General features: G+C 50.9%; 1 protein-coding gene across 9 annotated transcripts; it reads right to left on the bottom strand.

The window, feature by feature from the left end:
- Positions 1–3156: 3156 nt before the first annotated feature.
- LOC117871355 (ecto-ADP-ribosyltransferase 5-like) lies at positions 3157–11469 on the bottom strand. 9 transcript variants are annotated; one of them, XM_034759255.1, is made up of 6 exons: positions 11089–11469; positions 10448–10563; positions 9890–9981; positions 8479–9202; positions 4225–4257; positions 3157–3315 (listed from the first exon to the last, which is right to left on the bottom strand). In XM_034759255.1, exons 2-6 carry the CDS (start codon positions 10473–10475, stop codon positions 3194–3196), a joined length of 999 nt encoding a protein of 332 aa, XP_034615146.1. In that variant the 5' UTR covers positions 10476–10563; positions 11089–11469; the 3' UTR covers positions 3157–3193. The 9 variants fall into 9 exon arrangements, with proteins under 9 accessions (XP_034615146.1, XP_034615151.1, XP_034615150.1 ...); XM_034759260.1 differs by having other exon boundaries at positions 10486–10563; positions 11089–11468; XM_034759259.1 differs by having other exon boundaries at positions 10494–10563; positions 11089–11468.
- Between the last annotated feature and the right edge of the window lie 1225 nt (positions 11470–12694).

Below are 12694 nucleotides of genomic sequence, written 5' to 3'. Positions count from 1 at the left end.
GCTTAGCTGGCAGATGAGCGGCAGCCCCAGAGATTAGGGGAGGCAGCCCTGCCTTTTGCCGGGGAAGAGAGCAATTATCCCTCCCCCCACAAACTGGCTTCTTTTCGAACCAGCAATGTCTCGTGACTTGGTGTTAATGCTAATAGGGATCCCCCACGCCAGTCACATCCCCTGTCACAGCGGCCACGTGTATTACGGTAGCGCTAGGAGGCCCTCCGTTGAGATCAGGGCCCTATTGTGCCAGAAGCTGTATCTGGTGTACGCAGTGACAGTCCCTGGCCCACCGCGCTCGTGATCTAACCAGGCCACGGAAACGTTATACCCATTATACAGCTGGGAACCATTGCAGGCCTTGCCCAAGAACGTACCTGGTGGCTGGGGCAGAGCTAGGCCTACGTTGCGTCAGAGCGTTCAGAACATTAGCCCTGCCACTCTGAGGCCGGAGACCCTCACCCAGTGACCCCGACATGGATTAGAGTAAAGCATTTCAGTCCTCCGGAGACTAAACTGTTGTAGCCGCAGGCAGCAAACAGGAGGGACCGAGGGGCCACCAGTGCCAATCAGATGAGAGATGCTCAGATGATCCCAGCAGGTGACCAGCACCCCAGGCTGCAGAGGAAGGTGACCCCCCTGCCCCGGTCCCCGCCAATCTGACCTGGTGGAAATCTGATGACCAGTTATACCCTGAGTACATGAGCCAGACCCACCAGCCAGACATTTAAGAAAGAGGATTCTCTATACCACCCTAGGGCACTGGTCTGCCCTGTCCAGTGTCCCTTCTCTAGCTGTGGCCAATCCCTGAAACTTCAGAGGAAAGTGAAACACATCCTGTCCAGAATACATCTAGCAAATTAGGCATGGGAGGTGAGGAGGAGGAAGATGGAATTCCTTCCTGACCGTGCAGGTGGTTGGCTGAAGCCCTGAAGCATGAGATTTGATTATAGTCATTGTCTTAATGCAGAGCTGCTAGTGTTATCAGTATGCTGAAGCTAATGCAGGCCATCCTGTTCTCCCCATGGCCCAGGAAGGAAGGGGATGAACAAGGGGACTCTCAGATTCCAAGGCCAGAAGGTGCCACATTAGTGGTTCATAGAGCTCCTCAGCCAGTTCCTTTATGAGCCTTGGGTATAAATTTTCCAGGCCTGTTGATTTGAAAGTATTTAATATGAGCAGATGCTGCCACACCTCCTCTTTGGTTACAGATGGTAGAAGTTCTATTCCAGCCACATCATCATCTGGGATGGATACATCTACCTACTTCATTCCAAACACAGATCAGAAATACCTATTGAACATTTCTGTATTTTTAACCTTGTTTACCATCTGTGTCTAGCAATGGACATATGCCTGTCCTCAGGTTCCTTTTGTTCCTAATATGTTTAAGAAATGCCTCATTATTATCTTTAACTCTTGGCCATTGAGAGTTCACTGATTTCTTTAGCTTCCCTTATCAGTCACCTACATTTTTGAACTTACCATTTGTTTCCCCTTTTTTCTATCCTTTATATCTATATATCGGGGGTAGCCGTGTGAGTCTGTATCTACAAAAACAACAAGGAGTCTGGTAGCACCTTAAAGATTAACAGATTTATTTGGGCATAAGCTTTTGTGGGTAAAAACCTCACTTCTTCAGATGCATCATGCCCAAATAAATCTGTAAGTCTTTAAGGTGCCACCCGACTCCTTGTTGTTTTTTTATCTATATAGTTCATTGCCATTTCTACAGCTCCTTTAAACCAGGATGGCTTCTTGCCCAGCATAACTGTTTTTCATGTGTGTGTAATTGTGGATTTTTGGGGTATCTTTTAGGATATTTTGAACAATGTCCAGTTTTCATCAACGTTTCCCACTTTGAATTTATGTTCTTAGTCAGTTATGCCAGCAATGGATTTAAACTTAGGAAAACTGGCCTTTTAAAGTTGCAAATGTACGGATGACTCGTAAGTGCCACTTTCTGTTTGCACAAGGTAAATGCAACCAGATCATAATCACTGGTACCTAGGCAATTGCTAATTTTTAGGTCACCAATTAATTCTTCTTTGTCGGAATGAGATCCAGTATTGAGTTACTCCGTGCTGGGTGCAGGACTTTCTGTGTTAAGAAATCATTATCTATTATGTTTAGAAATTCCAAGGAAGTTTTGTTACTGGCCACAGTAGGTGTCCAGCGGGTGTCCTCCAGATTGAAGTCCCCATGATAAACTAGTCATCTCTTGAACCCAGAACCCAGGATAGTGTCTCAACCATATGACCACCCTATCTGAGCCTGTGTATTCCTTATTGCTTGTCTCATCTCACATGGATTTATCCAGCAGGGGGTGTTATGCATCACATCCTTGAGGGGGACTGTGCACCCATTCCCAGCATCACGAAGTTGTAGAGATCTTCCTGAAGCTTTATGGTGTAGATTTGCCCCCAGTTTTAGAATTAATAATTGCGGGAGAAAATACACCCAGGGCTCACGCAGGACCTGAGTGGTTTCTGGGCCTCTGTACAGGGGGAAACTTCACCCATAAAGTTTTGCACAGTCCTGGATCCTCCTTCAGATGGCAAGAGAAAAAGATTCCAATCTTTAGATTGAGTGGGAGGGATAGCTCAGTGGTTTGAGCCTTGGCCTGCTAACCCAGCGTTGTACGTTCAATCCTTGAGGGGGCCATTTAGGGAACTGGGGTAAATATCTGTCTGGGGACTGGTCCTGCTTTGAGTAGGGGGTTGGACTAGATGACCTCTTGAGGTCCCTTCCAATCCTGATCTTCTATGACCACAGCCAGTTGCTGCAACTAATGAACAGCCCAATGACTTAGTCATGATGTGTTTGGATCATATAATAAAAAACCCCACACAATTCTGAGCCACTTAACAGACGGGTACCTATGGAACTTTAACAGTGTAAATTTTATAAAAGGTAGGAATGTAAAACTTAAAGGGGGACACAGAATGCAATGATGATACTGTTCAGCCACTAGATGGCGCCACATGAGACCAGCCCACCTGGCAGGTAGGAAAGTCTCTAAATGGGGCTACGGTCGTGTATCTCTGTAATGGAGCCCCTGGGGCCAGCCCAAACCTGGTACAGAAGCCTGACCTGCTGGTAGCAGCCCTGCTGCCCACCGTGTTCAAGGAGTACACAGCACAGCGTCCAATAAAGGACCCCACCTCCATTTATTTTTTTGAGATTTTTTTTTTTTTTTTTTTTACAAAATCAAGATGAGTTTGAAATTGGCGAAGAGTTTCTGAGCAGCAATGTTGACCAGGACAATTCCACCGACGAACGCAGGGCTCGTGTTGCCGGACACCCTGACGCTCCTACCTGCAACTAAGGAAAGAAAACATGTGAGCTAGTGCGTTGAATAACCTTTCAGAGGCCAGGAGAATATTAAGCACCTAAATCCACACTGAGTGGTGACCCAATGGATGCTCAGGACCTCTAAAAACCAGGCTGCTTATTTACCTAGGTGCTGCCAACCTTATCGAGTATGAAGAAATCATAGAAATGTCAGGCTGGAAGGGACCTCGCAAGGTCATCAAGCCCAGTCCCCTGTGCAGAGGCAAGGCCAAGTAAATCTAAACCAGCCCGACAGGTGTTTGTCCAGCCTGGTCTTGAAAACCTCCAGTGAGGGGATTCCACAACCTCCCTTGGAAGCCTGTTGCGGAGCTTAACTACCTTGAGAGTTAGCAAGTTTTTCCTCATTTGTAACCTGAATCTCCCTTGCTGCAGATTAAGCCCATTACTTCTTGTCCTGCCTGCAGTGGACACGGAGAACAATGGATCACCGTTCTCTTTATAACAGCCCTTAACGTATCTGAAGACTGTTATCAGCTCCCCCTCAGTCTTCTTTCTGAAGACTAAACGCGCCCAGTTTTTTTAACTTTTCCTCCCAGCTCAGGTTTTCTAAACCTTCGATCATTTTTGTTGCTCTCCTCTGGACTCTTTCCAATTTGTTTACATCTTCCCCAAAGTGTGACACCCAGAATTGGACAGAGTTCTCCAGCTGGGGCCTCACCATTGCCAATTGAGCGGGACAATTACCTCCCTTGTCTTACATATGGCACTCCTGTTAATAGATGCCAGAAGGATATTAGCTTTTTTTGCAGCTGCATCACATTGCTGACTCATATTTAATTTGTGATCCACTGTCAGATGTTTCAAGTAATGTATCAAACTAAAAGCATCTGGCCCGTCCCTGGGACTACCAGAGATCAGAGTGGAAAGGAGAATTCTTACCTGTGTTGTCAACACATTCTGGAGACTTCTCTCCTAAAACACAAACAGAGACTTCCGTTAAACAGCTGTCTCCTCTAGGGGGAAATTTTCCAAGGCTGGCGTGGACAAATGTCAGCTTTGCATCTTCGTTGGAATTGGTTCAAACTCACGTGACAGCAAGCGAGACCCAGCTGAGCTATGTTTGCATTTAGGTCTAGACTTTTAAAGGTATTGAGATGCCTAAAAATGCATATAAGCACCTTGTGGGATTTTCAAAGGCGCCAGCCACATTTGAAAATCCTACAAGCTGCTTAGCTGTATTTTTAAGCACCCAAATGCATTTAAAAACGTGGTGCTTATGCCTGAGGCCGGCCTATAATAGGTGCTAGACCTCTAGGGGATTCCATGTCCCTAGTTCAGAGAAGGTATCAGAACAGCCCTGCTGAGCAACTCCCATGAAATCTATACAAGCAGGAGTTTCTCTGCACACCACAGACAGGTGGCAAGAACCTGCCTGCACTCCAGAGTAGATCCAGAAAAAGGGGAGGGAGGGATTACTTGTCTGTCTTGTAAAATAGCTTTTACACCCTACATTGACCTTCCAGCCCTGATCACAGGGACAGTGAGAGGGTCACAACAATCAAGAAGGCCAAGGGTCTGTCTTTCCGGCTGGTACCATGCCTCAGTTGGGACAGTGTAACAGTGAGGCAAACAAGGAGCAATGGTCTCAAGTTGCAGTGGGGGAGGTCTAGGTTGGATATTCGGAAAAACTATTTCACTAGGAGAGTGGTGAAGCACTGGAATGGGTTATCTAGGGAGGTGGTGGAATCTCCATCCTTGGAGGTTTTTAAGGCCTGGCTTGACAAAGCCGTGGCTGGGATGATTTAGTTGGGGTTGGTCCTGCTTTGAAAAGGGGATTGGACTAGATACCTCCTGAGGTCCCTTCCAACCCTGATATTCTATGATTCTATGAGTCAAACTCTTGCTGTATTGTTCTGGTGCAATGCTCAGGGCTGCCAGTAGATGTCGCCGGAATCTGGATCTTAAAGATTAGAATCAGGGAAGGGTCCTGTTAGTGTGTCAGGGAACTGAAGTGGGTTATGTGCTTTGCTCTCATTTGCACCTGTGTGAATCAGGAGTGACTCCTCAGTGGAATCTCTATCCCGTCAGACATCAGCTGCTTGTCTTCGCTTTCAAGGCCTGTCATGGTCTATCCCCCCCGCGACCCATCATCTCTCATTCGCTATGGAGAGGTCAGCTCCCCTCTCTGGTCAGCCCATGAACCCAGCCTCCGTCGTTACATTTTCAAACCAGCCCCTTCCTGCTTTCTCCCCTGCTCCCTTCACGACTGGGCAGAGCTTCCCCTCAAAACCCACAAAATGTTCCCATCATCCTGCTTCAAATCCCTCCTTAAAACTCTCCCTTGCCATGACGGCTGCAAAGAACTACAGCTCTGCGAGGCTGCTGGGGCGCTGCGCCCCCGCCCGATCCCACTGACCGCGCTGTCTCATTGTTTCCTTGGGCTCCCCTGCCCATCTCTTTCCATCCAGCTCCTGGGGGCAGGGACCGTGTTTGTCCAGCGCCTAGCACCAGGGGCCTTGGGCCGTGCCTGGGGCTAACAGGTAGGCAATATGAACAACAACTAGCAAGCACTCCGAACCAGGCCACGCGTGTCTGAACAAAGGCTAGAGGGAGGACGCTCTCTCAGACTCCTTGACCAGATTCTCCAGCGCGGTGCGGCCGCTGTGCACTGCAGAAGGTGGCCCTAAAGCCAGCGTATCCAGCCCCGAGAGGGGCAAAAGGGGGGGTCCTCTGGTAGCATCCGAGCTCCTGCTTTGCTCTGTCACTCCCCCTCCCCGCTGCTGGCGTAGCAAGGAAAAGGGGATGCAGCCAGGACAGACCTGCGTCTTGCTGCTCCTCTGCTGTGTCTTCAGCCCCTTGGGGTAAATGACAGCAACCCTCAGGCTGCTGCAACATGGCCCAGGGGAAGTTGGCCCTGCAGCAAGCTCAGAGAGTACACAGGTGGGCTTTGCACACCCCCATCCCATAAGAACATAAGAACGGCCATACCGGGTCAGACCAAAGGTCCATCTAACCCAGTATCCTGTCTACCGACAGTGGCCAATGCCAGGTGCCCCAGAGGGAGTGAACCTAACAGGCAATGATCAAGTGATCTCTCTCCTGCCATCCATCTCCACCCTCTGACAAACAGAGGCTAGGGATACCATTTCTTACCCATCGAGGCTAATAGCCATTAATGGACTTCACCTCCATTAATTTATCCAGTTCTCTTTTAAACTCTGTTATAGTCCTAGCCTTCACAACCTCCTCAGGCAAGGAGTTCCACAAGTTGACTGTGCGCTGTGTGAAGAAGAACTTCCTTTTATTTGTTTTAAACCTGCTGCCTATTAATTTCATTTGATGACCCATAGTTCTTGTATTATGGGAATAAGTAAATAACTTTTCCTTATCCACTTTCTCCACATCACTCATGATTTTATATACTTCTATCATATCCCGCTTTAGTCTCCTCTTTTCCAAACTGAAAAGTCCTAGCCTCTTTAATCTCTCCTCATATGGGACCCTTTCCAAACCCCTAATCATTTTAGTTGCCCTTCTCTGAACCTTTTCTAGTGCCAGTATATCTTTTTTGAGATGAGGAGACCACATCTGTACGCAGTATTCAAGATGTGGGCGTACCATCGATTTATATAAGGGCAATAATATATTCTCTGTCTTATTCTCTATCCCCTTTTTAATGATTCCTAACATCCTGTTTGCTTTTTTGACCGCCTCTGCACACTGCGTGGACATCTTCAGAGAACTATCCCGACTTGTATAGTGTCTGTGCTTTGACCGTAGTTGGGGTTTGGTCCCTTATTCCTAGCGCCTTGGCCTCATATTTGATTATGCATTTATAGGGAGAGAAGCTCAGAGTGCAACCTCCCAAACTAGCATTAAGATGAACGCAAGGAACCTGAGAATGCCCCAGTTCTCCTCCAACGAGGAGACTGTATCTAACCAGGAGAAGCAAAAAAAGATTATGACTCATGAGGCTAATTCTGATCTCACTACCACCAGTTTCGGGAACTGATCTCACTTGAGTTGCAGCAGCGTAAACAAAGTCAGAATGAGGCCCCCAAAATCAACTTTAACTCTCCAGTTTGTTTGGTAGGAAGACAACTTGGCCTGCGGAAATGCATGGTTATGCATTGCATCAAAAGGATCCATACGAGAGAACGACCCAGCCATGCAAAGACTGGCGTGGTTAGAGATCAGCGTTACAATCCAGCCACCAGTTTTAGGACAATCTCAGGGCAAATTTAAAAACTACATTTCATTGCATGCCAAGCAAGGGAAAGAAAAGAGAATCCGTAATTAACATGCAGGAGCTAGAGAGGCAGGGAAGGCTAAAACCAAAGAAGCAAAATTTTCCATCCATTAAGCCCATGAAGATTATGCTGCCGCTAAACTGCACTGTTGATTCTCCAAGCTGCCCAGGCCTGGGAACATTGAGATCCTTGTGTTCCGAGGACATCGTAAACCCAAACTGGGGGCAGCTGTTCAGTAGGTATTTGGCGAGGTTTCAGGCAGTGCCCCCGGCATGAGCCAGAGATTCCCAGGCCAGAAGGGACTGTTGTGGTCACCAGTCTGACCCATGTAGCACAGGCCAGAGGATGTGACCCAGGCATTCCTGCATCAAGGCCGATAACTTGGGTTTGTCTGCGGAACGGGCAAACAACGAAGGGGAGGGAAGGAGATAGTCTCGGTGACCGGGCTGGGCTCCTGTCTGAAGGATTGTTTAATGCTGCCGGGGTGGTGCTAAGGGGCAGGACGCCTACCGCTTGTAGTAGGGACCCTTAAAAACGATTTAAAAGGAAGTAAAAAATTACCCTTCCAAGCTTCCGTAGGCTTCTCGGCTTCCTTATTGGGGGCCCAAGTCTGCAACCCTTGCCCACCTGGGGTGAAGCCCCATGGGCAAAGGGCCCAGCAAAAGGCCGAGGACATGACTTAATTCCCACGTAAGCCCTATGGCTTTATGGATGAGCACTGAATAGCAATAATGGGCTTATGTGGGACTGAAGCGGTGCAGAGGGCTTGGTGCCGGCCCAACGCCCAGGACCAAATTTCACCCTTAGGAAATAAATTAGATTAACCTAAGATGTGGGTCACATCTGAGCCAACCATTTAACGGGTTCCTCTGCGATTGGCTTGTCCCCGTTCCGAGGTGGCCGAGCCTGGCTTGCTCCCGTTCCAGCGCGGGCCGGCACTCACCCCCAAGGTAGGCGCAGTTGTAATGGCTGCAGGTCCGGTTCATGCTGTGCAGGAGGAAGACGCTGCGGTTCCCCTCCCGGGAGAAGCTGGAGACGTTGAACACTTCGCTCCCGGGGATCAGCACTTCTCGCTCGGAAGGGATGGCGGAGAACGACTCGATGAGGACGCCGAAGCAGGAGCGCAGGGTGAAGAACGTGGCGTTGCCGTAACTCCGAGCTAAAGCCACGTCCAGCGAGGAAGAGGTGAACTGTCCGAACCGGAACATACCTGCCCCGCTGGGCTCGAAGCGGATGGATCGGACTCCCCGGAACAGCTGGCGTCTGAACAGCTGGCCACAGTCAGCCCGTAAGAGCTGCAGGGCTCTCGTCAGATAGTAATGGAGAGCTTTGAAGTGGAAATTGCTCATGTAGTTATCTTGGGAGACCCCAGCCTCTCTCACTGCCTTGTTCAACTCCCAGTACAGTGGCTTGGAGGAGTCAGTGTAGACCAGGATGGCTATGCCATGTTCATCCCTAAAGCCCTCGGGCACAGAAAGCCTTTTCTTCTTAATTGCCCAAACAGCCGATAGGTTTCCCCACATAGAGTCCAGCAGCGGGTGTCTGGCTTTTTCCTCCTCTAGCAGGCGAGGTGCAATATCCCTTTCCATTTCCTCAGTGCAGCCGGTGTATTGGTCATCGAAAGAGTCGGGTGCCATTCCCAACTGCACAGCCTGCTGGCATCTCACCTGGAGGGAGACGAAACAGGTTGCTAAGGGGGTGGTCGGGGGTAGCCGGGTCTGACTGGCAGCTCAGCCATCTTGCCGTGCAGTGGCAGAGTAGTTCTCATGCTGGGCCACGCTGCCAACAATGCTCCCGCCCCATAGCTCCTGGGCACAATTTTACCCGATGGAGGGAACTGTTCTTCAGTGACACTGGACTCAAACTGGACCACCGTGGCTCACTGGCTAGAGAACTGGACTAGAACTCAGGAGAGCTGGGTGTTCAGCCCACCTTTAGAAAGTCACGTCCCCGCTCTCTGCCTCAGTTTCCCTGTGTGAAACGAGGGAAATGATTTTTCTTATGCTTTGGAGTCTGGAGCAAAGCATTCTAGTACTTAGAGTGCCTTCCCATCCGAGGGGTGTGTTCTACTGACTGGCAGCCACAGCATGGAGGCTGATTAAAAGCAAAATTTCATCTCCATCCGGACTCCCCCACAGCTCACAGGATATTCCCCACCTGTACACAGCGGCACTAATACTTACACAGTGAACAAACAGCCACAGTCGCGGGGTGGCTCTCTACAGACGGGCCCTCCTCTCTCCTCCCACCGGCTGTGACCCTCTGAGACGCCACGTACCTGAGCCGCCGGGACAGAGACAGGTTACGGGAATGAGGGGATGGCGGAGAGAATTCAGCTGGAGGAATTCAGTTACCTGAGAAGTTTCCAGCAAGGCGAGAGCCCAAAGAGAAGCCAAGGAGAGAACCACAGACCTCAACGTCTTCATTTCCCAGCTCACCTGCGAGGCTGAAGGCAAATCCAATGGGTAGATCAGTGGACATCGGGCAGATTTCAACATTACCCGCAGGGGGTTGTAGCCTCCCCAGTCAATGGGTGTGCCATGCTGATCTGCTGGGAGGGTACCACCCTCCACCCTGGCACCAGCACCCTAATGCCGGCCTGCTGTGGAGGACAGGCCTGTGGGGGCGCAAGGATGTTTGGGGAGCCAGCCCGCCCCACGCTCACCCTGCAATGGGTGTCCTGCAGGCCTAGGCCTCGCTCCTCACTCAGGGCATAGCGCCACCGGGGGCTGGTGTGGCACCCCCCCCAACATGATGGAGCAGGGAGCCAGGCTCAGCCAATGTAGCGGTCTTGTTCTCCACACTCTTCTCCCCCTTTTTAGTCCTCCTACTCTCCCACACCAGGCTGGGAGAAGTGTAGGTTTGCCTGGCTTTGCCCCCTTGGTGCCATGATTTCTGTGGGTGCAACTGACCCCATGAACCTACGCTGCCATCACCCATAACCACCAACCGTCTCACATCAGTCTTGACACCACTCCCGCAGTGAGGACATCCCGTGCGCACGGCAAGATTTCAGAGGACAGAATTCCTGCAGCAGAGGAAGCCCAGCCTGAAGACAAGTTGTTGACTATCTGGTATATTTTTAGTGACCCTAATTTCTTTTCACAGGAGCCAGCTGGACAAGACAGGGCTCGGTCACAGTCCAGAGGACATGGCTAAAAATAAAGGAACGGAGCTACTGTTTGCATGGAGACACTGTCTAGGGCTCACAGGGAAGACACATCAGCAGAGACCGCGGATTTCTCAGCCGGCAGCTTCTAGGCCTAGAATCATGCAGGAAGTGACAGATTTTAGTGGGGTTTCCCGGAATGTATATTAATCATGCAGAAGGTGAAGCGTTCCACTCCGGGGACGCTGCTCATGGTTTTGATTTCAGACGGCGTCCCAGCAACCACTGCCAGACGCCTGCAAACCCTGCGCATGGACAGGGACAGATGGCATTTGTACCAAGGCCAAAAATCACAGGGAGGGAAGCAGCTTCCAGGAGTTACGTAGGAGACAGCCTCAGGGCACTGTTCACAACAAACACAAGCATGGGGAGAGGGGATTGTACCTGATTTCCCCAAACAGATCACTGTTCCCGGCAGGCAGAATCCCAAGCCACACGTCTTACGTTGAAGGGTCCAGCTGATTCCCTGATCCCACTGGGGCTTCTTCAAAGAAAAAACTATGGGAAAAACATTTTTCCAAGGCCTTTCCCTCCCTGCAGGCAACAGCTGAAACTAAGTTACAACACGACACTGAGCCCAGTTTATCTTCGTTATTTCCGTATATTTGACCGGAGATCCCAGAAAGCAGAGCACAGCCGGTGCCGTGTAGGCTACATACAGCTCTCAGGTGCCCAAACACGGCACGTGTAGCCACTCATCTAGCAAGGGACCAGCTGACCTGCCTTCAGTTCCCGTAAGTAGAATCAAGCCGGAGATGCCTTCGCCCTGCACAGATCTGTTTACAAAGTGGAGTGATTTTGGTTCTAAGCCATGACCTTTGCTGACTGAGATAAACAAAACTAAAACTCCAGTTAAACTGCCCGGCACATGGGCAAGAAGTGCCGCTGGCTCACCGCTTTTCTTCATTCCAGAAATAACGAGGGGCAACAAGAAGGAATAGCCTGTAAAGTGTAACCCTCCTGCCCGGGCGTGAGGGCAGGGACCAGGGCCAGCTCCGGGCACCAGCTGAGCAAGCTGGTGCTTGGGACGGCTGATTGTTGGAGGCGGCATTCTGCCCAATCCTAGGGCGGCACGGCCGCTGTTTGTTGTTGTTGTTGTTCCTCTCCGGACGCCCTGTAGGGGGCGGCGGCGCGGAGAACCAGAGCGCCCTGCAAGGCAGTCCTCTTCCTTCCCTCCCCGCCGACCGGAGTGGAGCCCTCGCAGCAGGCGGCAGGAGGCGGCGCAGCGGGAGGGGTCGCGTGGCAGCGCCCCTGCTGTAGCCCTGGCCGCCCCCTTCTCTCTCTCTCTCTCTAGCCCACTTCCTCCCCCCGCCCCAGTCGGTCCCCCTGCACCTGCGCTCCGGCCGCACCACAGGTTTTTTTTTTGCTTTGCCGTTCTGGCCGCCCCGTTTTTTTTTGTTTTTTTTTGCTTGGGGCAAAAAGCCAGAGCCGGCCCTGGCAGGGACAGGGACCGGGTCCAATATCTAGGGGTTTCTCTTTACAATACAAAACAGGACCGGCTGAAGGCCCACCCCGTAACCAGTAACTAACCACTGCCCCTGGGGGCCTCTGAAGAGGTAATACTGCCCCTTGAGTTACACACAGACTCACAAGCACCGAGTCTGTGCGGAACAAGAGAGAACTGTTATTAAAAGGGAGAAGGAACTCCCTGCAACACCACTGCAACAAAGAGTCAAAAGCATGTAAACCATAAGTACACCCCCACCCCCAGAGCAAGTTGGGCAGTGTCCTTTGCCTCAGTTTCCCACCTTGCGGTGTGAAAATCCAATGGACGAATGTCTCTTTAAGACACCGCTCCCCTTTCCCTCTGCTGCCCCCCACTCACAACTGGCGATTCAGAGTCAGTGAAGTCCCAGAATTCTGGGGGAGGCAGGGGCGGCTCCAGGCACCAGTGATCCAAGCGTGTGCCGGGGGCGGCAAGCCGCGGGGGGCGCCCTGCTGGTCCCTGCGAGGGCGGCAGTCAGGCAGCCTTTGGCGGCATGCCTGCGGG

The sequence above is a fragment of the Trachemys scripta genome, chromosome 1, assembly GCF_013100865.1.
Source record: "Trachemys scripta elegans isolate TJP31775 chromosome 1, CAS_Tse_1.0, whole genome shotgun sequence".
Lineage (NCBI taxonomy): Eukaryota > Metazoa > Chordata > Testudines > Emydidae > Trachemys > Trachemys scripta.
Note: the sequence above shows the minus strand (reverse complement) of the source record. Positions and strands in the feature narration are given on the sequence as shown.

Bases quoted from the DNA above. Each gene is read 5' to 3' on its own strand.
- LOC117871355 (XM_034759255.1), bottom strand. From the start codon at position 10,475: ATGGGTGATGGCAGCGTAGGTTCATGGG. The intron at 9,982-10,447 runs GTCAGTTGCACC...ATTTGCCTTCAG, and splicing joins TGGCAGCGTAGGTTCATGGG to CCTCGCAGGTGAGCTGGGAA. The intron at 3,316-4,224 runs GTAAGAATTCTC...TTCTTTCCTTAG, and splicing joins AGAATGTGTTGACAACACAG to TTGCAGGTAGGAGCGTCAGG.